Source organism: Triplophysa rosa, linkage group LG21, assembly GCF_024868665.1.
Source record: "Triplophysa rosa linkage group LG21, Trosa_1v2, whole genome shotgun sequence".
In the NCBI taxonomy this organism is placed as follows: domain Eukaryota; kingdom Metazoa; phylum Chordata; class Actinopteri; order Cypriniformes; family Nemacheilidae; genus Triplophysa; species Triplophysa rosa.
In genome coordinates this window covers 13704639-13730344 of record NC_079910.1, presented here as the reverse complement: position 1 = coordinate 13730344, position 25706 = coordinate 13704639, and the positions used below count along the sequence as shown (strand labels likewise).

At 39.0% G+C, this 25706-nt stretch overlaps 3 protein-coding genes across 5 annotated transcripts; 2 read left to right on the top strand and 1 right to left on the bottom strand.

The window, feature by feature from the left end:
- Nucleotides 1–202: 202 nt before the first annotated feature.
- On the top strand, nt 203–3254 carry pofut1 (protein O-fucosyltransferase 1). Its single transcript, XM_057319457.1, has 7 exons — nt 203–358; nt 520–641; nt 779–961; nt 1454–1566; nt 1706–1898; nt 1989–2231; nt 2315–3254. The coding sequence occupies exons 1-7, from the start codon at nt 220–222 to the stop codon at nt 2504–2506; spliced, it is 1185 nt and encodes a 394-aa protein (XP_057175440.1). The 5' UTR covers nt 203–219; the 3' UTR covers nt 2507–3254.
- A 686-nt stretch (nt 3255–3940) lies between these two features.
- kif3b (kinesin family member 3B) lies at nt 3941–13333 on the top strand. Of its 2 annotated transcripts, none has more exons than XM_057363540.1 (9): nt 3941–4172; nt 5407–6913; nt 7655–7756; nt 8125–8247; nt 8525–8643; nt 9895–10011; nt 10552–10657; nt 11276–11493; nt 11614–13333. In XM_057363540.1, the coding sequence occupies exons 2-9, from the start codon at nt 5483–5485 to the stop codon at nt 11720–11722; spliced, it is 2325 nt and encodes a 774-aa protein (XP_057219523.1). In that variant the 5' UTR covers nt 3941–4172; nt 5407–5482; the 3' UTR covers nt 11723–13333. The 2 variants fall into 2 exon arrangements, with proteins under 2 accessions (XP_057219523.1, XP_057219522.1); XM_057363539.1 differs by having other exon boundaries at nt 3941–4186; nt 11614–13328.
- A 506-nt stretch (nt 13334–13839) lies between these two features.
- LOC130572093 (protein-L-isoaspartate O-methyltransferase domain-containing protein 2) lies at nt 13840–25506 on the bottom strand. 2 transcript variants are annotated; one of them, XM_057363542.1, is made up of 7 exons: nt 25340–25506; nt 22131–22329; nt 19931–20285; nt 17839–17941; nt 17576–17747; nt 17258–17381; nt 13840–15719 (listed from the first exon to the last, which is right to left on the bottom strand). In XM_057363542.1, the coding sequence occupies exons 3-7, from the start codon at nt 20235–20237 to the stop codon at nt 15232–15234; spliced, it is 1194 nt and encodes a 397-aa protein (XP_057219525.1). In that variant the 5' UTR covers nt 20238–20285; nt 22131–22329; nt 25340–25506; the 3' UTR covers nt 13840–15231. The 2 variants fall into 2 exon arrangements, with proteins under 2 accessions (XP_057219525.1, XP_057219524.1); XM_057363541.1 differs by lacking the exon at nt 22131–22329 and having other exon boundaries at nt 13841–15719.
- Nucleotides 25507–25706: the final 200 nt, after the last annotated feature.

Genomic DNA, 25706 nt, shown 5'->3' with positions numbered 1-25706 from the left:
GAAATAAAGTACAGTCACTTAACTGACCAACTCAACTTGAGAAAATATTTTAGTATAACAAATCTGCTTAATTTTACCTCACCTTTTTATCTCTTACTTCGTAAATGTTTATTTGTAATCAAGTTTCTTCCATCGTGAATAATCGGTTCCAGAACTCTCAGGCACGTGAAGGGTTAACTACATTCTCGCAGTGCATTGTGGGAGAGCGGATGCTTCACGATGGCGGCGACGCCAAAGAACTTGAAACTTTTCATTGTAACTTATTTACATGTGGCGTTGTTTTCAACGAGCACGTTTATCAACGCGACAGACGTGACATGGGATGAGAATGGATATATTCTCTATTGTCCATGCATGGGTGAGCAGAAACACATCTGAGATGTTTAGATGCAGGAGTGGATCTTAATGGATACATGATCAGTTTAAAGCAAGCATACAGCAATGTTTAATGCATAGATCCACGATTCAATTCAATGTTGTGTTGGAATAAATGCATTTATGCGATGTTTTGTTCTTCAGGTCGTTTTGGAAATCAAGTGGATCATTTTCTCGGCTCTTTGGCTTTTGCCAAAATGCTAAACCGAACACTGGCTGTCCCGCCTTGGATTGTTTACCAACATCATTCACATCCTTTTACAAACGTAAACACAACGCACATATACGGGACAAGCACATTTCATACACCCATTTCTTTAGTCATTTCTGTTCTGTCATTAAGTAGATCATTTGGAAAAGCTACAAAGTAAAGATGGTATGGTTCTCTGTCCCTCTAAAACAGGTGCATGTCCCTTATAGTGAGTATTTTCAGTTGGAGCCCCTGAAGAAATACCACCGAGTGATCAGTCTTGAGGACTTCATGACGCATCTGGCCCCCAAACATTGGCCCCAGGGCCAGAGAGATGCCTATTGCTTTGAGTCTGCTGCTTACAGGAGCGCTGACAAGAAGACTTGTCCAATGAAGGTAACAGGTGTTTATTATACAGTATAGAGTGCGGAATAGTTTCTGAATACAGAACTAAGACAGCAGTAAGAAAAATGTTGACTGATCTTGATCTGGAAAACAGATGCAACATTGATTAAACGCTTGTTTTATGTTTCTATGTCATTTCCTTGCTAAGTTTGTTCTATCATTGACACTGTTATAATGTTATAATTTACTCTCTTTTAGAATCACAGAATTTGTAACTGTATTACTAAATATTAAAATATGTTGTCAGAGGTGATGGAATCACGTGTATGATTTAATGTGTAAAAGTCACCCCTGAGAATATTGTTTTTATAAACAAAAGCTGTGAGCTACTTAATTGTCAAACCAAATTATATCCCATTCTACAGACGCACTGCCATCTACTGGAGTCTTACTAGAACTGCATTTTCCTTCACGCCACAATAAATGCATGTATTCCTTCATCACTGTGATACACAATAACACAGCCCATTTTTTCTGGTACAGGATGGGAATCCATTCGGCCCCTTCTGGGACCATATTGAAGTGGACTTTGATCGATCCGAACTGTTTGGAGGTTTGTCATTCAGCTCCTACTACCTACCCCACTGGATAAAAAGGTATGCTTGAAGCGAAACATCTTTTTTGAATGTTCATAAATAAATGTTCATGTTTTTTGAATGTTCATATAAATATAAATTAAACAGTCTGAACTGCTAATCGTTCAAATTATACCATTCATTTCTCTTTTTGTGGCAGGTTTCCTCCACTGGAGCATCCGGTTATGGCTCTTCCAGGAGCCCCAGCACAGTTCCCGGTACTGGAGGAGCATATAGGTCTGCAGGAGTATGTGGTGTGGTCTGACAGAATGGTACAGGAAGGAGAGTATCAAATCAACACCCTACTGACCAGACCTTTTGTGGGGATCCATTTGAGAATTGGTTCTGACTGGGTAAGTTTTGTGTGTGATTGTAACATTTTCTGCCATACAGATTGTGTGACTAGGTCTTTTTCCATTCCTTGTTTTTGCTTTTCCACACAGGTAAATGCATGTAAGATGTTACACACAGGGGACACTGGGCCTCACTTCATGGCGTCTCCGCAGTGCGTTGGGTACGACCGTCAGACCGCTTTGGAGCTGACCATGACCATGTGTTTGCCGGATCTGTCTGAAATTCAGCGTGCAGTCAAACTTTGGGCAAAAAAGACCAATGCTCAGTCAGTATACATAGCCACAGACTCAGAATCGCACAGTGCAGAGATTCAGGAACTCTTCAAGGGAAAGGTGAGGCTCAAACTCCTTATTTTGAGAACAGAACATAATGCTTAACACAATGTTAATAAAATATGTTGTTTTGCTGTTTGTAGGTGAAAGTGGTCAGTTTGCGTCCAGACACTGCTCAAGTTGACCTGTACATCCTCGGCCAGGCCGATCACTTCATTGGAAACTGTGTGTCCTCCTTCACAGCTTTTGTTAAAAGGGAGAGAGATATACATGGGAGACCCTCATCATTCTTTGGAATGGACTACCCAGGAAGGAAAAGAAAAGAGGAACTCTAACTTAAATCAAGAGTTGATACTGTGAAGAACAGGTGCAGATGATATTTCGGGGTGTTTGATTAGAATTAGAATTTGAAAATTGGGTTTAGGAAGTTTTTGAAACCAAACCGGATTTGAAGTGGGAATAAAGTGGACTTCATTGGACAATGCATATCACTATAAAACAAGTTAACATTCACAACTTCCCATGCTGGTTAATGTCTGTTTTTGTCACACTCTGTCTTACTACAACCTTTTACTGTGACCCACCAAATGTTTGTAATGGTATATTGATTGTGCAGTACATTACCAGTAAGATGTTTGTGTCATTGACTTATTTGCATTTTATGGTGATAGTAAACTTAACTTCGTGAGGGTGGGTCAGAATAAGTAACGGGTATATGGGATTATTTGCACTTTTAAGGTGAAGGTCATTTAAGGCTCCCAGAGGCACCAGGCGATGTGGCAGTCCTCATATTTCCGAATATTAATATGCCTGAGTGTAAAATAATGTTAAATTCCTACAGTTTTAATTATGTACGAAAATGAATGTTGAAAATAATGTTGAATGTCTTACAGACCTTCTGATATCTTGTAGCAATGCATCTGCGGTAGATTCTTTCCAAAGTCGGTGTAAAATGAAAATTGCAGAACTGTTTTTTTATACGTGTTTTAAGATGCTTAATGGTTCATTCCTGAAATTAGTTATATATTTTCCATGGGAAAAAAAATAAAATGGGCAGTATTCTGACTGCACGCATGAACTTTCTTTAGGTTTATACTTTTATTTGAATTGAAAAGGAATCAATAATGCATATTTTCTAATATTTTTCAGAAAAAAAAACAATTATGAAAATTAAAAAATAAAAATGTAATTGATGTGACATGTTATTATTATAGGAGTTTATTTTGTGTAATCCAATTTAACATCACAATCAGTATACACATTTGATTTTTCATGCAGTATACAGTAGTACGTTTAACTGTGAACAGGGTACATATGAAATTGCAATTTTTCTTATTTCAGGCTTGTTTCAGGGCTTTTGGCATCTGCATGGGATTAACATGTTTACAACCTTCACAAACATTTATCTCAGTCTCTTCTAAAATGCAATAGTAGAGCAAAAAAGCAAGCAAAAACTTAATGCAAACACCATAAGATTGTAAAACACCAAACATTTGCCAAGCAGATGTTGATAAAAGTAATTAGAAATGACACAAAGCATTGAGATGTGTCACAATAAACCAATATTGATATTTAAAAAAACATGATTGATATTGTATTGATCTACACATATGATCGTAGTAAATTAATCAGCAAACTACTTTTGCTTTAAGAGAACTCTCTCTTTCTTTCTCTCTTATTTTAAGGGTGGCTCTTCATTGGCAATTAGCACGAGCGTAATAGGAGAGACACTGCGGCGGCAGTAAACGGTAGATGCATCCCGGCCTGCAGGGGGACCAGCAGCTAAGCGCCCTCTTTTCCTTTCTCTCGTTCCATTCCATCAGTGTTGCCAGGTCCGCAGATCTGGCAACCCTGCTTCCATACAGATATATTAGAGGCAGAGATGGCTGACGGAGTCTGTACGCTGAGATACGGGTAATTTCGTATATCTGTAACGCCTGGTAGATTTGACAGATTTATGCATCCGATGGATATGAAGGCGACGGTGATTTGCAAGATAAGGCAAGTTGGCAGAGGTGAGCGGGGTTTTTATGTATATGCACGGCGTCTTGTAAATGAAGCGGTTTGTTTGCCGTTGCCAGGCCGCTTGTTTGGAGTCTCCGAGGAATTCCTTTCTCATTGACCCGTTTATTTTCTTCAAGCGGCAAGAATTGAAGCGATTTTAAAATTAAAACGTCTTTACATGTTATGAATCCAAATTAAAATGTATGCCAACAATATGTGTCTTCAGTGATTTGTTTATCGCTGTGTTTCGTGCATGACAACCGAGAATGACTGTAATAAATCCAGATTTACAGAATTAAAGACAGATATCCAAGATTAAATTATGGGATAGGTTCGGAGGTGAATGATCTATTAGTTTAGTAACGTTAGCTCTTAGCACTGCTGCTACAGCTAATGTAACGTTAGCTGATGGATTGTTTTATTTTACATAAAGGACAAGCTTGCTATTTGCTAATACAAGGATATTAGGATATTAAGATGAATTGCATACATATATCACAGCAACCCAAAATTAAGCAAATACCTTTTATTTGTTTTAAATCTATACGTTGGCTGCTTGTAAAGAACGTACAGTAATAATATAGTGTAACATTTTTGCAGGTCGCCATTAAACTCATACTGTTTCGTTATGACGATGTTTCATTGTAAGTTACATGATATACCATGGCATTAAACGGATAGTTTGCCAATTTTTGTCATCATCCTCATGTAGAATATTCAATATTCAAAAGAATATATTTTGTGAAATGTCTCCGTGGTTTTGTGTCTATACAATGGAAATCAATGGGGGCGAATGTTGTTTGGTTACCAACATTCTTCAAAATATCTTCTATTGTCTTCTGCAGAAGAAAGAAAGTCATACAGGCTTGAAATAAGGGTAAATAAATGATGAAAGAATTTTTATTTTGGGCTACATTATCCCTTAAAATCTAAAAAAAAATCTAAATCTAAATCTTAAATAGTTACTGAAGGCATGTTATACATTCAGTGACTGGTCAGCCCCCTGCTTATTTATCGACGCCTGTAACCATATTTATTACATTATATTATTATAAAATGTTAAATGTATATTTTAAATGTAACTTGACATGCCTGAAAACATAACATAACATTATGTGTATGCTTACTGTAACCCATAACACAATTTCATTGCAACCTGTTGGCACTGTACACATTTTACAGTAGACTGAATTTCATTTCATTTTTATTTACATATTTGTTTGTTTTGCAGGCTCTGATGCAGGCAGTACCATCACTGTGAACTAATACCCGACATATTGCACCAAAGTAATCCAGAAGCTGTCAAAATGTCCAAAAGCAAGAGTTCAGAATCAGTGAAGGTGGTGGTGCGCTGTCGCCCCATGAATGATAAAGAGCAAGTTGCCAACTTTGAGAGGGTGGTCACCGTGGATGTCAAGTTGGGGCAGGTGGCTGTGCGCAACCCTCGGGGTGCGTCCTCCCACGACCACCCCAAAGTCTTCACGTTCGATTCTGTCTACGACTGGAACTCCAAACAGATGGAGCTCTATGACGAGACCTTCCGTCCATTAGTAGACTCCGTACTGAATGGCTTCAATGGGACCATTTTTGCATATGGACAGACCGGTACTGGAAAAACCTACACGATGGAAGGGGTACGAAATGACCCCAATAGAAGAGGAGTCATTCCCAACTCCTTTGAACACATTTTCACGCACATCTCCCGCTCGCAGAACCAGCAATACTTGGTTAGGGCTTCTTACCTGGAGATTTATCAAGAAGAGATCAGGGACCTTTTATCAAAGGACCAATTGCGTCGTCTGGAGCTCAAAGAGAGGCCCGATACGGGCGTGTACGTTAAAGACCTCTCTTCATTTGTCACCAAAAGTGTCCGTGAGATTGAGCATGTCATGAATGTGGGCAACCAGAACCGCTCCGTTGGTTCCACCAACATGAACGAGCACAGCTCCCGCTCTCACGCCATCTTTGTCATCACTATTGAGTGTAGCGAACTGGGTCCCGATGGGGAGAACCACATCCGGGTCGGGAAGCTCAACCTTGTCGACCTGGCTGGAAGTGAAAGGCAGACCAAGACCGGTGCACAGGGTGAGCGCTTAAAAGAAGCCACCAAAATCAACCTCTCCTTGTCCGCTTTGGGTAATGTCATCTCAGCCCTGGTGGAAGGAAGAAGCACCCACATCCCGTACCGTGACTCCAAACTCACAAGACTTTTACAAGATTCCTTGGGCGGAAATGCCCGTACGGTCATGGTTGCCAATATTGGACCAGCCTCCTACAACCTAGATGAGACTTTGACAACGCTCCGCTATGCCAACCGTGCTAAAAACATTAAGAATAAGCCCCGGGTCAACGAAGACCCAAAGGACGCTCTTCTTCGAGAGTTTCAGGAGGAGATCGCCCGCTTGAAAGAACAGCTGGAGAAAAGATCTGGCAAGAAGAGGAGAAAGAGGAGGAGAATGAGGGTCGGAGAGGGAGGAGAAGAGTTGGATGATGGGGAGGATGATGATGATGAGGAGGAGGAGGAGGATGATGATGATGAAGGAATGGATGGGGATAAGAGCATTACGGATTATTGGAGGGAGCAGCAGGACAAGCTAGAAAAGGAGAGGAGAGCCATCATGGAGGATCACAGCCTGGTCGCCGAGGAGAAACAAAGGCTGCTTAGGGAGAAGGAGAAGAAGATGAATGATCTTCGTAAGGAAAAGGAGGCTTCCGAGATGCTGTCAGCCAAAGTTAAAGTAAGCCATTATCTTAGGGGTAGTTCAACCAAAAATAAAAATTCTGTCATCATTTACTCACCCTCTTGTCATTACAAACCCGTATGACTTTCTTTCTTCTGCAGAACACAAAAGAAGATATTTTGAAGAATGTTGGTAACCGAACAATGGCGGTGCCCATTGACTTGCATTGGTTTTGTGTCCATACAATATAAGAGAATGGCTACTGCCGTTGTTTGGTTACCAGCATTCTTCAAAATATATTCTTTTGTGTTTTGCAGAAGATCAAAAGAATGATGAATTTACTTTACGAATTTTCATTTTAGGGTAAACCTTCCCTTTTAAGGGATACTTCTCCCAAAAATGAAAATTCTGTCATCATTTACTCACCCTCAGATTGTTCCAAACCTGTATGAATTTCTTCGTTTCAAATTTCTTCCCGTATGTTCAGCAAAACAATTTCAGATCTTGCCCCCCATTGACTCCCATAGTAGGGAAAATAAATACTATGGGAGTCAATGGGGGGCGATGTCAGAATCAGACATTCTTCTAAATATCTTCCTGTCTGTTCTGCAAAACAAAGACGTTTATAAAGGTTTGGAACAATCTGAGGGTGAGTAAATGATGACAGAATTTTCATTTTTGGGTGAAGTATCCCTTTAATTCGTGAACACATACTGTACACTAACAACACTTATCTTGGCTTGGCTAATATCATGTTATCAGGATGCATCTGGCTTATCTTATTTTTGTCCCTTTCAGGCCATGGAGAGCAAGCTGCTGGTTGGAGGAAAGAACATCGTGGACCACACCAATGAGCAACAAAAGATCCTGGAGCTGAAGAGACGGGAGATAGCAGAACAGGTCAAGTTTCCAATGACGGACCGTAGATGTGCTGTATAATGATTGGGCTGGACTGTGTTACAAGGTTGTTTCAAAGTACACGGCTATTTGAGCCGCTTTATAGTTTGAAATGTGGATATTCTTGGAAACTTGACTTGCTGATCAAAGCATTCATTCCTATATTTTCCCCACACAGCAGTCTGATCCACATTTAGCCAGATTGTTTTCAGACAACTTAAAAATAACTCTGATGCAGTTTGCAGTTTGTTGTGTTTCAAGGTCAAGATTCATTTTATATTTGACACGTTGCGTGTTAACATGCTCTGGTAAAATCATTTTCCTAGTATGATTGGTCATTATTCATACTTGTATAATGTGTGTATGAGCAGAAAAGGCGTGAAAGGGAGATGCAGCAGGAGATGGACTGTCGTGATGAAGAGACGCTTGAGTTGAAAGAGACATACAGCTCACTGCAGCAGGAGGTGGACATCAAAACCAAGAAACTTAAAAAGGTACGCGTGTGTGCAGACGGTCTGAAGCGCAGAAATTCTGAACATGGTTTGGAAATATTCTTGTAATATAGAAATATTAAACAATGCTTGAAAAGTGTTTGGTGCTGGTGCATGTGATCCGATGTATTTTTGGCTCCAGCTGTATTACTAGTAGGACGTTTCTCATTTCACAACTCGCATCATTGTCCTTTCAGAATCATGAGCAGGACATTGCTGGGTTAAATCATACTCCTGCGAGCCTCTCGCATTCACCTTTCTGTGTTTTTCTCTCTTCTAGCTGTTTTCAAAGCTGCAGTCAGTGAAGGCGGAGATTCAGGACGCTCAGGATGAGCATGTTAAATACAGACAGGAGCTGGAGCAGACGCAGAATGAGCTGACCAGAGAACTCAAACTCAAGTATGTAAATGCATTATCAGCGTTTATTCCATATCGCCTCGCTGTTCTGTTTATACAAACAACTCCTACACATTATGTCTCAATGGAGTTCCTCTCCTCCATCTTTATTGCATAACACTAACTCTCTTCGTTTGCTTTCTTTGCTTTAGCCTTAATGAACAGCTTCTACTCTCATTACCGGTCGCAAAGTTCCATTTTAAAGTATAATATGATAACTAGTCACGTTTGAATTTAGCAATATTATGCGCTTCGCTTGTTTTGGTTTTAAATTAAATAAGATCATTCAAAACATAATCATTTTCTTTCATAAATGTATCGTTTCGCTTTAAAAGACATTTGTTAACCCACTGGAGTCCTTTAGACCAGAGGTTTTCAAACGGGAATCCGGGGACCCCCAGGGGGCCTACAAAAGGTTACAAGGGGTCCCCAGAAAAGTTTAAAGGAAAAAAGATCAAGCACAATTTGTTAGTCTACAAAACTTTATTGTTCTTTCTAGTGACTTTTTACTATGGTAAATTTTTTTTAGCACTCAAAGTGAAAGTTGCTACATTACGTAAATACATTTGAATTGAAAATGTCTCTTCAGGGTTTACAGTATACATCCAACATGTGTAGCCAACTATTTACATTTGGAAACAATATGTTGTCTTGATAATATCACATTTACTATTTATCTAAGTTTATGCACTTAAAACATTATAGTTGGATATGTATTTTAGAAAGGGGGTCCCTCACAAAAGATTCATTTTATTTGGGGGTCCTTGGCATCATAAAGTTTGAAAACCCCTGCTTTAGACCTCGTTTTAGCGATGGGTGGATGTGCTTTTTGGAACTTTGTTTTGAGTCCCATCTACAAAGATAAAATAACAGCATTTTAATACACAATTGTTTGTTTGTGTTTAGCTGATAAAAGGAAATCTTGACCGGGATGACATGAGGAGCAGTTAATTAAAATAGTTGTAGAATTATCATTTGTCGTGAGGATGCAGCAGTTCGTGTCTGGTTAAGATGTACAGGCTGAATTTTAAGCGAGCACTCAGGTCTGAGACTTGCTGATGAGACACAATGCCTGAAAACCTGGACTAAGCAGCTACTACATTACAGATGTCAACAGTTTAATACTTCACACACACTGAGACTTTAATGTATTGAGGTAGAGTGTCCATTTGGGAGAGGATTTATTTGACAGGCTGGGTTTGAGTGCCATAAACAGATTTTGTGTGTAACATTTGTCTTCTACCCACCCACCAGACATCTGATCATAGAGAACTTCATCCCACTGGAAGAGAAAAACAAGATTTTGACGAGGGCCGTTTTTGATGAGGAAGACGACATCTGGAAGATGACGCCCATCACTCGGATTCAGAAGTATGATGTGTATCAGTATGGTTGGGAAATGAATCAGCCAATGAGTCAGTGTCATTAAGTGTAATGAAGAATCCACTGAAGCGATTCTTCACTGAAACTCTTAAAGGTATAGTTCCACTTCAAAATGAAAATTCTGTCATTATTTACATGCCCTCTTGTCATTTTAAACCTGTATGACTGCCTTTCTTCTGCAGAACACAAAAGACGATATTTTGAAAAATGTTGGTAACCAAAAACCGTTGGTCCCCATTGACTTAAATTAAAAGAAAAAAAAACAAAAAATAAAAGTCAATGGGGACCAACGGTTTTTGGTTACCAACATTTTTCAAAATATCGTCTTTTGTGTTCTGCAGAAGAAAGGCAGTCATACAGGTTTAAAATGACAACGGGGTGAGTAAATGATGACGGAATTTTCATTTTGAAGGTGAACTGTCACTTTAGTGTTCAATTTTAAATGAAGTGACTTTTCGGAAGGCTCATTGCAGAAATGCGGTGCAAAAATATTCATTGTTGTTTTATCTCTGTCTGTTTCTTTACTAGTGATCAGCAGATGATGGAAAGGCCGGTTTCTGCAGTCGGGTACAGCAGGCCTCTGAGTCAGCATGCCCGCATGGCCATGTTGATGCGACCTGATGTCAGATACAAGGTGTGCTGCTGACACAGTTCCCATAATCCCCTGCACAGCACAACACAAAAGCTTTAGTTCCAGCTTCCTCATTCTAGTTTAGTGATGCAGTATAGCACATCATGTACACAAATGTAATTGAAAGTGCTTTAGGATCAAGTCAGTTTGAAAACAAGTGAACTAAGTAGTCTGTCAGGTTTATATTCAGTAAGTGTATATGCAGTGTATTTAAGTCCTAGGCTGTTGGAGAAGACTTGGGTGGGTCGACATTTCTAGTTCTTTAAATATGTTATCTTCCTGTTTCTACGGTTTGTGCTTAAAGGTCGAGTGTATGAATTTTAGCGGCATCTACCGTTAGCAGTTTGTCCATTTAGAGCTACTGTACATGGAGAATTCCATGCAAGAGGACCCGCGGTATATGTAGATAAAAATAGCTCATTCTAAGGTAATAAAAACACTTCATTCGTAAGTTCTTTATACACTTCTGAAGACATAGTTATGTATAATATATGGCATTTCTGTCAATAGATCCTCCTAAAAATAACACATTGGATCTTGGCTGCTTTGCAACAATGCACATTACGAAAAGTGCTATATATATTGCTTTCATAGTTAATCTTCATTCTGTCTATGTTCCAGGCTGAAAATATCTTGCTGTTGGAGCTGGACCTGCCCACACGAACCACTAAAGACTACGAGGGGCCGGTTATAGCGCCTACAGTCGCTGCAGCTCTGGAAGATGCTCTGAGGGAGGAAGACGAGATCCAGGTGGACGCCTCCGGCTTCCATTCCAGCCTGGGTTCAGGTCCCGGCCTGTGTGCTTCTGCAGCTGGGTTCTCCAAGAAACCAAAGTCTGGGTAAGAACTTATTATATCCTACTGCTTGCTGTTGTTTTCTTTGCCCATAGTTATTTTTCACCATCCTTTTGTTTGTTCTTCTTTAATGTGCATATGACTTTTCCCACAATCCTCTCACAGCCGCCCCAAAACTGGCAAGAAGGCGAGCACCCCCACATCAGCTCACAGCCCGTCGTCTGGCTCGGGGTCCCCTCTGTACCCGCAGTCCCGCGGGCTTGTGCCCAAGTGAAACCGCTTGTCTGTGAAACCCTCCACCCGTCCCCCGATGCCGGTTGATTGCAACAGTGTTCTCTATTCTGGGGACCAAAAGAGTCACAAACTGCAACGGGAAAGTTTGAAGGGAAGTTAAATGAAATGAAATGGATGTAGTATGCACTTAAGCAAAATGTAATGTGTTTTGTAATGAGGCGATTAGAAAGGTTGAGACAACAAATGGTCCAGACATTGTGCCCATGTGTGTTATATACCTGTCGTTTGTGGGAAATGTTTTATGTGGGTGCAAGAATGCCTAGTTGTAATTTGGTTCTGGATATTTATGCTGGTTTTGTCCACACAAGCACTGTATTGTTATCTGACAAGAGAGTAAGGGTGTTACGTCATTGGCCAGGTCCCAAAACAATCTCCAAAACTATTTGAAAGGCGCAAGGCTGTGAGAAGAGGTCGGAGAGATGTTCTTCAATAGGCTGCTGTTGCAGTCAGCGCTGTATCCAGTAGATACTGTGTTTTTTCTTTGGGAGAGGTGAGGTTAAAGGTTATTGTGCTCCAAGCATATCAGGGTTCTAAGGTGCCTTAGATTCTCATTTAATATGAAAGTCAATTGAACTGAGAGTCCCTTGACCTGATCGCTGAATATTTCAAGTGAAAAGCCCAGTTCGTGACATGCCTCCTTCAAACTTTTTTTGTTGTATTTAGCGGGTTTGTATTTAATATCCATTTTTACACATTGTTTGCAAACAAACAATAGACTTGGTTTCACAATCTTAAGAAAATAAGTCTTAAAAGTAATACGTGGATTGTCCCTCCTTTAACTTTCCCTTGATGGTAATACCATTGCCTGCTGCTACTGTAGGGTTCTTTTACCCCTTGTGACAAACATACAGTTTATGTATATTAAGACGTGTAGGTCAATATTTCTGCATTATCATTTGCAGCTGTCTTAAAAGAATAAATGCATTCTTAGAGTAACATGTAAAAGGCTAATTTATTACAGCAGCACAGTTTTCTAAGCAAAATTGAAGATACGTTTATAATGGTCTTATTTTCTTTGTTTAGATTTGTACAGTATTGTTTATTTTTGAATGAATTATTTAAAGTTCTGTACAAATTTATTTTTTGCATACAAGATTTAAGTTTCATTTTAACTAGCTTCGAGTCATTTCTGCTGCATCATCAAATATTAAACACACAGCTTGTAAGAATCTGTATTTCAAATCCTGAAGCTAGTATACAGTATAATATTTGGTCAGTAAATTGGCCCTACGCTTTAAACATTTATAATAATAAATTTTGAATTTTATAATTGAACTATGTAATATTTATATTCGACTCCTCCAGACTGTACTGATATTGTAGATTATTCGTTGTTGTTGTTATATAAAGGTAAAATATTGATGAGCGTGACTTAAAAATACATCAAAAACATTACAGGCTGAATGAAATTGCATGTTAGCAGTCCAATATTCAAAACATTCTTAACGTTTGTCCATTATATCCAGTAAAGCATGAGTTCAAAGATTAAGGCTTTATAAGCAACCACTCGGAAAACATTTTTGCACTTTTTTTCTACCAAAATGTTTTTGAATAAAAACTAGTTATTTCAGTTTAGAATGCAATACCCAAAATCATTTTGTAATTAAAGGATGATGTTTGGTGGACTATTTACTAATTTCTCTCTTTTACTAAAAACCCAGGTATTTTAGACCTGGGCTACTAAATCCTGGATTGGCTTACAGAGTTATAGTTATAATGTAATACTGAGTTTTAAAGCTGCAACCCATAACTTTTTTGGGTTAAAAATAAACAAAAATCAAGGTTCAAATCTGTCTTACCTTACCCTGATTCACAACTGTAAGCTTATAATAATTTATATAATAAGTTTGATGTCATTACACTTCCTAAAGTACATAAAGTAACCTGCAATTTTATATTTTAAACAGAGATGGCGATAGAGAGGCAGAAGTTAAGAAATGCAGCTATAACTTTGCAATCATTCATGATATATAACACATATACCCCCCCACACACAAGTACTGTTAATTGCTACATGTAATATCCTATCATGTATGTTACATAATATAATGGTAAAACAATTCAATATATAAAAGTAGTATATGATGAAAAATTAACCATTCAGTTTTTCAAGTGTGCAAACTCAAACTTTATTGAATGATTTATTACCTACAAGCGCACAGTCTTTTGACGAAAAACCTGGTTGATATGCATGTATTTCAAATGAGCAAAAGAATTAGCTGATTACGATGATAATATCCAAGATTAAAGGGCTACTTAACCATTGGTCTCATCAAGGACAAATAAAGAAAAGCAGTTGCACCCAAAACTCAGTGTAGAAATCCAGTCCTGGGGTTGCCAGATCCAACTACAGTATGTCAGAGTGCTCCAACTAAACGGAGGGATTTTCATAACCACGGCCATGTACAGAAAGCCGATTTCTTTTCATATTTTTGGTCAAAAAATAAAGGTAACATTTTCATCTTTTTCTGTCTGAAAAAGAAAAAATACTAAAATATCATCCTGAGCAGGATCATGGATTTTAAGCACACCGAATGACATTTTCGTAATTGAATTGAATTGAAATTTGTAGCACGTAGGTGAACAATAGTGTTGGGCTGTCAAATGATTAATCGCGATTAATCAAATCCAGAATAAAAGTTTGTGTTTACATAATATATGTCTGTGTACTGTGCATATTTATTTTGTGTTTATAAAAACATTAATCCTTTAACAGCCCTATCAAAGTGCTTTATATATCTGACGACAACAATTAAACATTTGTGATTACTAATAAATAGAATTTCACTAAAAATGTTTCACTGTATTCCATGTGATCTTTACAATGAAATTGCTTGGGATACGATGAAATGGAAAATGACATCCGCCGAGTATGAAATAAGGCAAGATGACATTACATTGCCCGTGTCAAATAGAACAACCGGCAACAGTAATCAAATCTACATGATGTGATACGATGCACGCTCTACCACAAATCTGAATACTGACATGCAGACACTGTTAGTTACTTTAGAAGAGTGAGGGTAAGAGCTCAACAGTAAAGGGCCAACTTTGGGGTCTTGTGTAAAGCTATAGAAAAATATTCAAGTCTTGGGTCCATTATATCAATCTATACAACATCTCAAAATGATGCTCCTCTAAAAGAGCTTGACGCAACAAGCCCACCCAAACTCACGCAATGCCCACAGGGACGGCACGGTGGATCATCTCAACTGAGTGGAACGCTGAAATTATACAGCCTCAAATTTGCTTGGGAGATTGTTCAGGAAATCTAGCTCGGTCCTTCACTTCCATTTCTGTACATTCCCAATCCAGTTGCTTTGCTTGTCAAAGGGATATGGATATCATGATGTCATTAACGGAGGACTTCATTGTCATGCTAATCCAGTTCGAGAGGTTTGTAGGGGAGGAAGAGGAAACCTTTTCTCTATGCCTAATCGCCTTAGCGCTACACCGCTCCTATTATGTCTCATTACGTCTCATTATGCTTCATTTCTCTCTGTAATACAGCAGATACATCTTCAGTGGCTCAGGTAATGGGAGTCTCAGAATCCTCTCCCTCAGAATGTTAACAGGAGGCTCGGCACAGGCCACCCCGCCTGCGCTTTTATCATCTTCGGTACAAACGCCTCCCTCCTCGTCTTCCTCGGGGAGGTCTTCTCTCACTCTGCGACAACTTCTTTCCTCTTCCTCCTCCACCTCCTCTTCTTCCTCCTCCACTCCGCCGGGGTAGTTGCAGTCGTCCATTGCAGTGGGAATCATGGAGTCGTGGAGGACCACGGAGTTGACGCACTGCCTGTAGAATCGGCGACAGAAACGGCGACGTTCAAAACGGGGGCCGTAGCGGTGCATGGCCCGAGCCCCCGGGAAAGACACGCGTCTCTTCGTAAGTCCTTCCCCCATGGCTATAGGCTGACGCAGAGTGTGTCGGATAGCGATCCGGCACAGGTCCTGCAAAGTCCGCACATCAAAAATGGCTGGAAGAAAAATGGAAAAACATTTTGTGAATGTGTATGTTTTAAAGCAACACTTTGTAATTTTTTTGCAATGCCCACGGGGAAGCTTATAAATCATTTACGACACTGGTAACAGACAATTGCGCTTATGAACCACATGAGAGAGCTGTCAGCAAAAATTCTATAGTGTGGCTTTAAAAAGGTGGTGCAAAGGTGTGTCATGCATTCTGACTTCTTTACAATGTTAAACGTGCTGTCTTCTCATGCTTAACATGGTCAACTTGTCAAAAAACGAGTTGGGCGTATTAAGTAGTATTTCTGTGCTCGATACACTCCCCCAGCAATCGTACAGGTTTCGGAAAGTTTTTTTCGAACATATAAAACAGTTTCATAACAATTTTTCTTAGTCCCTTACTGGACAATTCTCCCGGAAAAGCACACAGCACGCCCACGCGGCAGCAAGGAGAGCAGGAGAAGGAGCATGCACAGACGTCAGTGTGCATGTGTGCAGGAGAGAGAGAGAGAGCACACTTTCGCGAAGTTCAGGTGTTTGTTTGTTCACTGCATTTGGGTGATGAATGTTATATAAACGGTGGATATAACGCTGGATTTGGAGATCGTTTGAAACTGATACAGTATATGGAGCCGTCCCAGCCCTAAAAGATGCCGGACATGAACCGCATGCGGTGAGTGAAACTGATGTCTGTGTTTTGTTGGCAATGGGTGCGCACGTGCTTTAGTTCAGCCTACCCACCCAACACTCACCCCCCCCCCCCATGCTTTCGGAAATAATCATACAGCTGTATCTATCTTTTATAATTGTGATCAAACTAAATACTCTTCGAAGATACGAAGTATGCAATACTACTCTATAGGTACTGAAGATTAATATGAGATTGGCAGAAACCGCGTGTGTTAGGGCCGCTATAACAAGAACTATATACAGTTTATATACAGATGAGATGAATAAATACATTCATTAGAAATTTCAGTCACACTTGGATGAGAATAAATGCCTTTTTGTTTGCACTATGTTTCGCACTGTGTTTTTGATATGGCAAGATTTTTAAACAAACCAAATTTTTAAAACAACCCATTCGCACCGAATGCAAACATATGTACTCCAATGATCACGTGTGTTAATAGTTTTATTTTTTTGGAAACAGCTCGCTGACAAATAAGACATTTGGGTCATGTGTCCAGAATAGCATCTCAGACCTCTGAATACCAAGAACTTTATAACAAGTGTTATATGGCAAGCAAGTGCAGACAAAATGGGAATCAGTTTATTATAAATGTACTACGTCTAACTAGCGCAATAATGTTACATCACACTATCATCATACTTATTATCACATTTCAGGTGTATAACAGACTATCATTTACGCTGGATTGTATTTCGCATTACAAAATGTAAATGATATGAGAGAACATTTTGCTTTCAAGCATGCAAATGTTTAACAGAAAGTGTCAACTTCACATCAGACACTTGATGGGAACAGTTTGGTGTGAAAACTCATTTGCAATTATCATAGACGGAAGACTTTTAGTGTGCTTACGTAAGGGGACGCTTTTAGGTCTGCCATTGACATTCTGCTTGGGCTGAACCAGTGGGGCGAAAGTCACAGCAATGATTTTCTTGGTCTCCCAGGAGCTTTGACCTGTGCGGGTGATCCTGGTTAACTGCAAGAGAGAGTAGCTTAGATAATAAGCCCTCGGGTCACTAATAACTACACTATTTACAAATTGTCCTATGTAAATAATTCTTCATGTGTGTGTGTGTTCGTGTGTGTACATTGATTTTGAGTTTAAATAAATTCAAATACATTAAAAACTGCAATGCACACATATTAATGTATAAATAAACATGTACCAACCTTTTCCTCAAGGGGAAGAACCAAGATCCCGCCAACCTTCAACAGGTTCTTCATGTAGTTCTCATACTCTTTCTGGACTCCAGCACCACAGTAAACCCTGTCGTACTGTCTGCTCTCTGGTGGGATCTCCAGACAGTTCCCCACCACAAACGTGGGCTCACAAAACTCGAACCTACAGCCATTAAAACAAACCTGACACATTGAGAAACGCAATTCATTGACAATTAGACCATGTCCAAGTTCTAACACGAATAATAGCTCACTTGTCAAAGCTGTCACTGTTTTTGATGAAGAAGTCAAGTTTCTGATAGGCATATTCAACCACATCAGCGTGAAGTTCAACGCCATGATTTACACCAAATGGACCTGCAGGAATCAACCATATGATTTATTCATGTCATGTCACCACAGCTACAGTTTATGGCAAACCAAACTTACCAAATTCACAAAAACACACCAAGAAAAGACACTAATAAGCCTTTTATCACATGGATTAAAGTGAAAAAAAATCTTCTGACTGATTTTTTTTCAGGACAAGTCATATTCCTTTAACAGACACTTTATCTAAGCAGTCGAAACCAATAGCGTTTTAAAGGGAGATGTTTTGAACCCCTTTACGTAGTATTGACAGTTTGCGTATTTTAAAATCTATTTTTAATCTATGAAAAAAGTATACTTACCTAGACAAATAATCAACCATCTATAACTTGTCAGTGCATTTTTTTTTATCTTATAAGACCAAACCATGTTTTCTGAACCTCTTAATAATTAACAGAAAAAAGAACAAAATAAAAGCACCACTTAAGACCAAACATTTTGTTTGTATTTGTCTCCAGAGTGGTTTTCACTTTTTCTGCCTTCATAAACCATATTCCTGAAGCTTGGCTACACCTGACACCCGTTTCAGTGTTTGACAAGCTACAGTGACTAGTTAAGAGTGTTTGACAAGCTACAGTGACTAGTTAAGAGTGTTTGAGTAGCTTTTCCAAGGCGACTGTTAAGAGGGTCGCCTATCACTTTAACATTTCCATGGCGACGCGGCACTGCTTATCACGTGACACACCGCAGAGCCACAGCAGCTGTATGACTGATGCATTGCTTTTACATTCTTTTACTCAAAAAAATTCACAAACTGTTAACTATGTCATGAAATATCTGACATTCCGATTGTCAAATATGTGCATGTGAATGTGTTTTGTTGTTTAAACACTTTTATAATGATCGCGTTAGGTGAGCTATAAGCGGGCGCCGCCATGTTTGTTTCTGCCGAGGTCTGAGATCTGTCAGATTTACATCACGTGAATTCATCCACTTCTCTTAAAAACACAAACGTAAGTGTCTGGTGAACTGGTAGAAGAATTGAGTGATCTTAACAATTGCTTACATTGCAGATACTGTGTCTGATGTGAATAAAACATATCCGTGAACTTACATTTGAGTAGATTGTTATTGCCGCTATATAGACAATCTCTAAATGTATTTTGTGCTTGTAGGCACGTGTATATGTCTGAAGGCTAAATGAAACATTATGTGGTTGAAAGCACTGCGTAGTTGTGATATGTGACTGAGTCTGTCTCTGGCTCAGTGCCAGCTAAAGCGCATAACGTTGTAATCACACCGGTGTGATCGTACGCGTCAAAGGGTTAACAACATGATGAAAAGTGAATTTAAGACATTAAGGACAGGCTGGAACACTGCAATTGACGGAAATCCGTCGTAGTGACGGAGAACTTTAATCCAAGTTATCAGCAGACTTTACAAACGTTTCAAATCCTTCATTGTGCTTTTCATCAAGTACCAATAACAACCATTGTCAAATCAAGATTTTGTATTTTTTACCACATTGGTAAATTTTGATTGAAGCAACCACTATTTTGTGAGGTTTAAGCTTAAAGGGACAGTTCACTCAAAATGAACATTCTGTCATCATTTGCTCACCCTCATGTACTTTCATACCTGTATAAATTACTTTGTTCTGATGAACACTGAGAAAGAAACTTGAAAGAATGTTAGTAATTTTCAGTTCCAGAACATCATTGACTACCATAGTAGGAAACATTTAATGGTTGTCAAAGGTGCCCCAGAACTGATTGTTTTCCTAAATTCTTCAAAATATCTAACCTGTGTTCAACAGAAAAAATATATATATATATTTCCCTACTATGGTAGTGGATGATGTCTCAGAACTGAAAATTGCTAACATTCTTCTAAATATCTTTCTCTGTGTTTATCAGAACAAACAAATGTATACAGGTTAGAAATAACCTGAGGGTGAGTAAATGATGACAGAATTTTCATTTTTGGTGAACTGTCCCTTTAAATAATAAAAAAATATTAAAGAAAAAAAATCATCACCTAGTATAAGGCCCACCATGGTGCTGAGATACCCCGTTCCACTGCCCAGGTTAAGAAAAGACAGGCAAGGCTGCAGGTCCAAGGCCTCCATCACCTCAGAGTAAATACACGGAGCAGACAGATGGAGGTTTCCATGCCTCCAAGCCAGATCTTTATAAGCATTGTCACGAAACTCCTCCAGATAATAGTCAGCTCTGTCGATGGCTCTGAAGGCTCTTTCCACCAGATCTGAACGGATATAGTGGGCTTCCTTAAGGTTGTCAATCAATTCATCGTTGTCCTCTCCCGCACTGACGGCTCCGCCCATGGTGACCGGAGAAGAGCTTCTAGAGACAGACCTGAGGTGTACCTTTCACTGTTTGAAGAAACACAAAGATTCAAAAATGTAAATAAGGTCAGACTTTTTTTTGCGTACATAGTTGGTGCTATGGCACACATCACTATTATTAATGCTTATATTGAAAATTTGGGTTTTGTTCATTCCTAATTTGACCTAACCATTTTTCCAGATTGACGATAAAACAAACAGATAAAACAGATAAAAACACTGATAAACAGTGCCTAGCCTTTGCTAGGGACATGGACACCAGTAGGGATGCACCGAATGTTCCGCCACCGAAAATGTTGGGCCGAAAATAGCAAAAAACGCAAGTTTGGTGTTCAGCCGAATATGTGAAATGGCCGAATAAATTTTACCGAACATGACTCGTGATACGATCAAGCAGCAACCAGCGCAGAGAAAGAGAGAGAGAGAGAGAGAGAGAGAGAGAGAGAGACGCGTGCGCTTTATTACTGCCGCAAACATTTTGGCAGTGCGTGTGTGTGTGTGGAGCATTTTAAAGTGTCAGAGAAAGACACAGCACGGGACTTGCCGCACGGAAGTACATTTCCGAATGAAAGCGTCTTTACCGGTCGGTAACTTTACTTCAGACGGAAGCGGGCTGTCTGATAGTAGCCCGCCGCTCGCGACATCCTTTGACATCATACAGTGGTCGCGTGCACACAGTTCCCTGTACTAAACAACTTGTTAAAGTATGTTCTGTGCATCCCGGCAAGTGCAAGTGCACCTTCTGAGAGAACAGTCAGCTTTTGTGGGCGGAGTTTGGAGGAGAGACGTGAACTCAAATGGTTGTCAGTCAGCATCAGTCCGAATTGCTTGCAATGGATGTTTTTGCAATGTAGCCTATCATAATCCAACAGTTTTAGTTGTATTGTATTTTATTGAAAAGCAAGACAAATTATAAAAAGCACATTTTGACTATTCAGTTTGTGCAATAGTGAAAAAAATTGCTTAATAAATAGAAGAAATGCAAAAAACCATGTTCGGTGTTCGGTATTATTCGGCCTTCGGCCAAGTGTTTCACATCATGTTCGGCTTCGGCCAAGAATTTTCGTTTCGGTGCATCCCTAGACACCAGACATATTAAGCCTGATTTTTACTTCTGCATCGGACCTACGGTGTCGGTTTTCATTTATACCTCTACCGTCGTTGTCCGCGTCGACAGGCAATGACCACTAGGCGTCAATGTCCACGCGCATGTTGCTTGTGTAACCAAGACAAGAGCCGAAGAAGCAGCTCGTTTGAGAAGCATTAGCAGTGATAGCGGCAAGTAAACAGTCACTTTTGTTGCAGGTTTAAGATGTTAAATACAGAAGCACGAATAATTTACTTAGATAATTCATAAGGGAATGCGTTTGAGTAAACATGACTCTATCGCAGAGTTTTTTGACCAGAGGGAGGGGTCCAAACAGACCAATCACAACGCTTGCGGTCCGCATAGAGTTGATGCGTTGTTACATTTTTGGAGAGGTGCACATCAGGCTACGACGCAGAACCATAAATTGGGCTTTATTACAGTGAGCAATCAAATCAAACATCTTAGCAACTGCCTAGCAACCACTCAAGATGAGTTTTGTATGGTCAAGCACAGTGTTGGGTGTAACTAGTTACTAAGTAATTAGTTACTGTAATTTAATTAATTACTTTTCCCTTGAAAAAGTAAAGTAGTGGATTACTCTATTTTTTCTGTAATTTAATTAGTTACTTCTGATGTAATTAAAGGAGTCATTCGCCGGAAGTACGTGTTTTTCTTTGTCTTTTGTGTGTTATAAGTTGCCCATGCATGAATTAGACACGTGAAATTGCAAAAATTTAAGTGTCGGAACAAAAGATGTATTTTATACAGAAGTGAATGCTCACCCAGACCTGCCTGAAACGCCTCGTGTAACCACACCCCCACAACTTGACGTCAGCTCGTGGAGTGATTTGACTAAAACCGCCCAAATCTACAAGCAAGTAATGTGGGAGGTCTTGTAAATCTCATTGTACCGCCGCCGGAGCAGCCATGTCGTGGAGACGCTGTGTGTTCCGTTGCCAAAAGAAAGCCTCTTTGTTTTCTCTGCCAAAAGATGAGGCAACAAAAAACGAATGGTTACATTTTATTTTCAACACTGTTCCAGAGAAGTACAATGAAAAAGTGCTAGTTTGTGCAGAGCATTTTAACGACGATTTAAATAATAAAAATATGTTTTTAAATTTTGTTATAATTCGTTATGATTTCATTACACTGACGCCAAATCTTTATAACGTCGTATATAAAAGGTAAAACAGTTAGCTATAATATAATATTAAATATTAAACTATTTAAAGTAGTTTTTTAATAAAAACTTAACAATCCTTTACATCCTGCTCGAGTCGCGCTGGCAAAGTTAATGTATCGGCATGATCTTCATTCTCCGGATCAGATTCGGGCTCGAATTGATAGGGAAGTATCGATGCCATTTTATCACCTGTCATTAGCTTTGAAACCTGATGTTCCGAATATGGTAAGAGGCGTTACATTTCCGTCACACAATTGCAGTATTCCACCAATCACTACGCAGTAGTGAACTGGCCAATCATAGCACACCTCGCTTTTCAGAGCGATGAGCTTTGTAAAAAATCTGCGCGTTTCAGAGAGGCGGGGCTAAGAGGAGATACAAACATGCACGGTATGTGGAAAATACAGCGTTTTTTAACCTTAAATCGTGTATACACATTGCATTACATCTAAAGCAAACAATAATATTCGTTTTAGCCGTGTAAAATGACCCCTTTAAACTAAATACAGTATGTGTGTGCAATAGTGGAATTGACATCAAAATTCAAAGTCTAACTTTAAAATCCGTGCTTTAATGTATAATTCTCACATTTGTAATACTTTGGTCAGTTAATAATACTACTTTATGTAGTTTAATATTATTTATTTGAATGAATTAAAAGAGCCCTTTCATGTCTATCCTTGCATCACTTAAATAATCAAGGTTGATATAGAATATAGAAAGTAATTAGTAATAAGTAATTAAATACTTTTTGGAGAGAGTAATTTGTACAGTAATCTAATTACACTATTGAATATGTAATTAGTAACTAATTACTTTTTCAGAGTAACTTGCCCAACATTGGTCAAGCACTATCTATATTTTCTTCAGAAAAAATGTTTATGATGCTGTAAAATAAATGTGGGATGGCCTAAAAATCTGTAGAGAAGATAATGGGCAATTCCATTATGGATGTGACATATAAACTCTAAGAGAATGTTTTGTTACCAATATATTGAACATCTGTTTATATTTTACTAAAAGAAAAATTTCAGTCTATGCTTGAGTTTTCTATTTAAAAAGGGAAATATACATGCGTTATGACAAAACATACTTTGTAGGATTTCTGTGAATTAAAATGCATAAATCAGAAGCAATAATACCCACCAAATGGAGAAGGGATGGCTCTTCATAAAACATAAAATAGTTACTTTATTTTTTCATTTTCATGTGCCCATTTATGAAGAATATTTACTTATGGATGTGACAATTCTGAAAGCATCACTTACCTGACTATAGACAAAATGCTTTAAAAACTTTGAGACTTCACATGGGTATGTAAACCATCAAATGCTGATATCTGTACTATCACTATGGTGACCTCCTTTGGTAAAAACTATTTTTTTCATGGTAAGGTTGGAATTTGCATGGACTTGCACTACACTGGAATTACTTCAAACTCCAACATGTTTATGCAAACTTTCGCACCATTTTATTTCCATCCCTTATTTATATTCTAACGCGTTTATTCAAGTTCGTTTTAAGCATGGCTTATTTGCATAAACAAAGCACAGAGCAATCTGGAGAGCAAAATTTCACTATAACTAAAAATCTGCCAACAGTTAGAATTACAAAATTCAACCTTACAAAACAATAATAATTGGCCAGTGCAGGCCAAAAGCATGGTACAATGTTTAGTTGGATACATATAGTGATGTCATTAAAATTAAAACAAGCTAGTATGGTTAAAAACACTTTACAGTTACAGTCCTAAATAATCATCTCTTGTGAGCAAGACTAGGGCAAAATTCATCCACCAATGAGAGAAGCTATACTTATCTAGTGTGTTTTTTCAGTGCTACACGGTTCAGTGTTGAATGTTTTGTTATGTCTTTAATGTTTCCTCTAACTCTTATGTACATTGAAGGATTATTACTGTGCTCCATATTAATGTTATCTAAAACAACATTCTTAATTCAGCACCAGCATGAATTCTAGTGGTTAAAAGACCATGTTTTATTTAAATGACACCCCCAACAGATAACCACGAGAAGGGAATAATTAAGACAGTTAAATCATTCATGACTCACAGCATGTCAGCAAACCCCACAAGACTGTAAACTCACAGTTTGTGCAACTTGACCTCAAAAGCTATTTCTCTTTCACTCTATTTTTAGAGGTCAGACAATACCAAGTAAAAAGTGGCAAGCTGTTGTGTCGCTCCAACTCGAACCCTTGGCGGAAGCTCCGTGTAGAGCAGCCAGTATTGTTTGTTTGTCTTTTGGCAAGCAGACAGACAGAACATTGTCTGACTTACTGTAGGTCAACTTTAGCACCTTGCAAAAACTCAAATATGGTGCACTTATATAAACACAGTAGAAAATGTACGTCTGTCCGAATCTAGCAGATGGGCTATAGGGGTCGTGTGGTCCTTCGCCTATTCTTAACGAACAAACGTTAAGCATGTGACACCACAACACAAAGACTCACACAACCTGTCAGTCGAAGCTGAATAATATACATTTATTAATACACAATAGCAACACATACCAAACCACGTCATTATACAGCGCTTATCGAAAACAAAACAGCGGGGAAACGTTACGCATAGACTCAAACAACATCTAAACATACCGCTGACATCATTAGCATGTTCAACACAATAACGCTAGCATTCACATACAGGCCACGCCTGCATTAAAACATGTGTCAACAGTTTAACACGAGGAGAAGCCCTTTGCAACCAGCGACGTAAACAAAAGAGTCACTCTGCCACATTGGCACTGAAACGCATCTTGCTGCGCAGTCTAACGTTACATCTGTCCTTACCGTGTGAATACGGACCACGGCGGTTGTGTCGTACAAACCTACGACGTCTATCGATTACATGAACACGTATGTTGTGAATTTCCCAGGGACCTGTTTGGATACGGCCACAATAACGCCTAGCTCGCCTGCGAAAAACTGACGCGATGTAAACATAAACCAGCTGACGTATTGACGTCACACGCACGACGTCAAACGCACGCCGTCTCCAAATTGCCATGTAAGCACAGAGTTGACATATTATATTATTTTTAACATTTCTATACTTAATCTATTTTTGTGCGCGTTTGTAAATATGTCTCCTAAATGTGTTAAAAACAAAGTTGTTTTAATGTGTATTCTCGTTTGGAGTATTGACCTGCAAATTGTT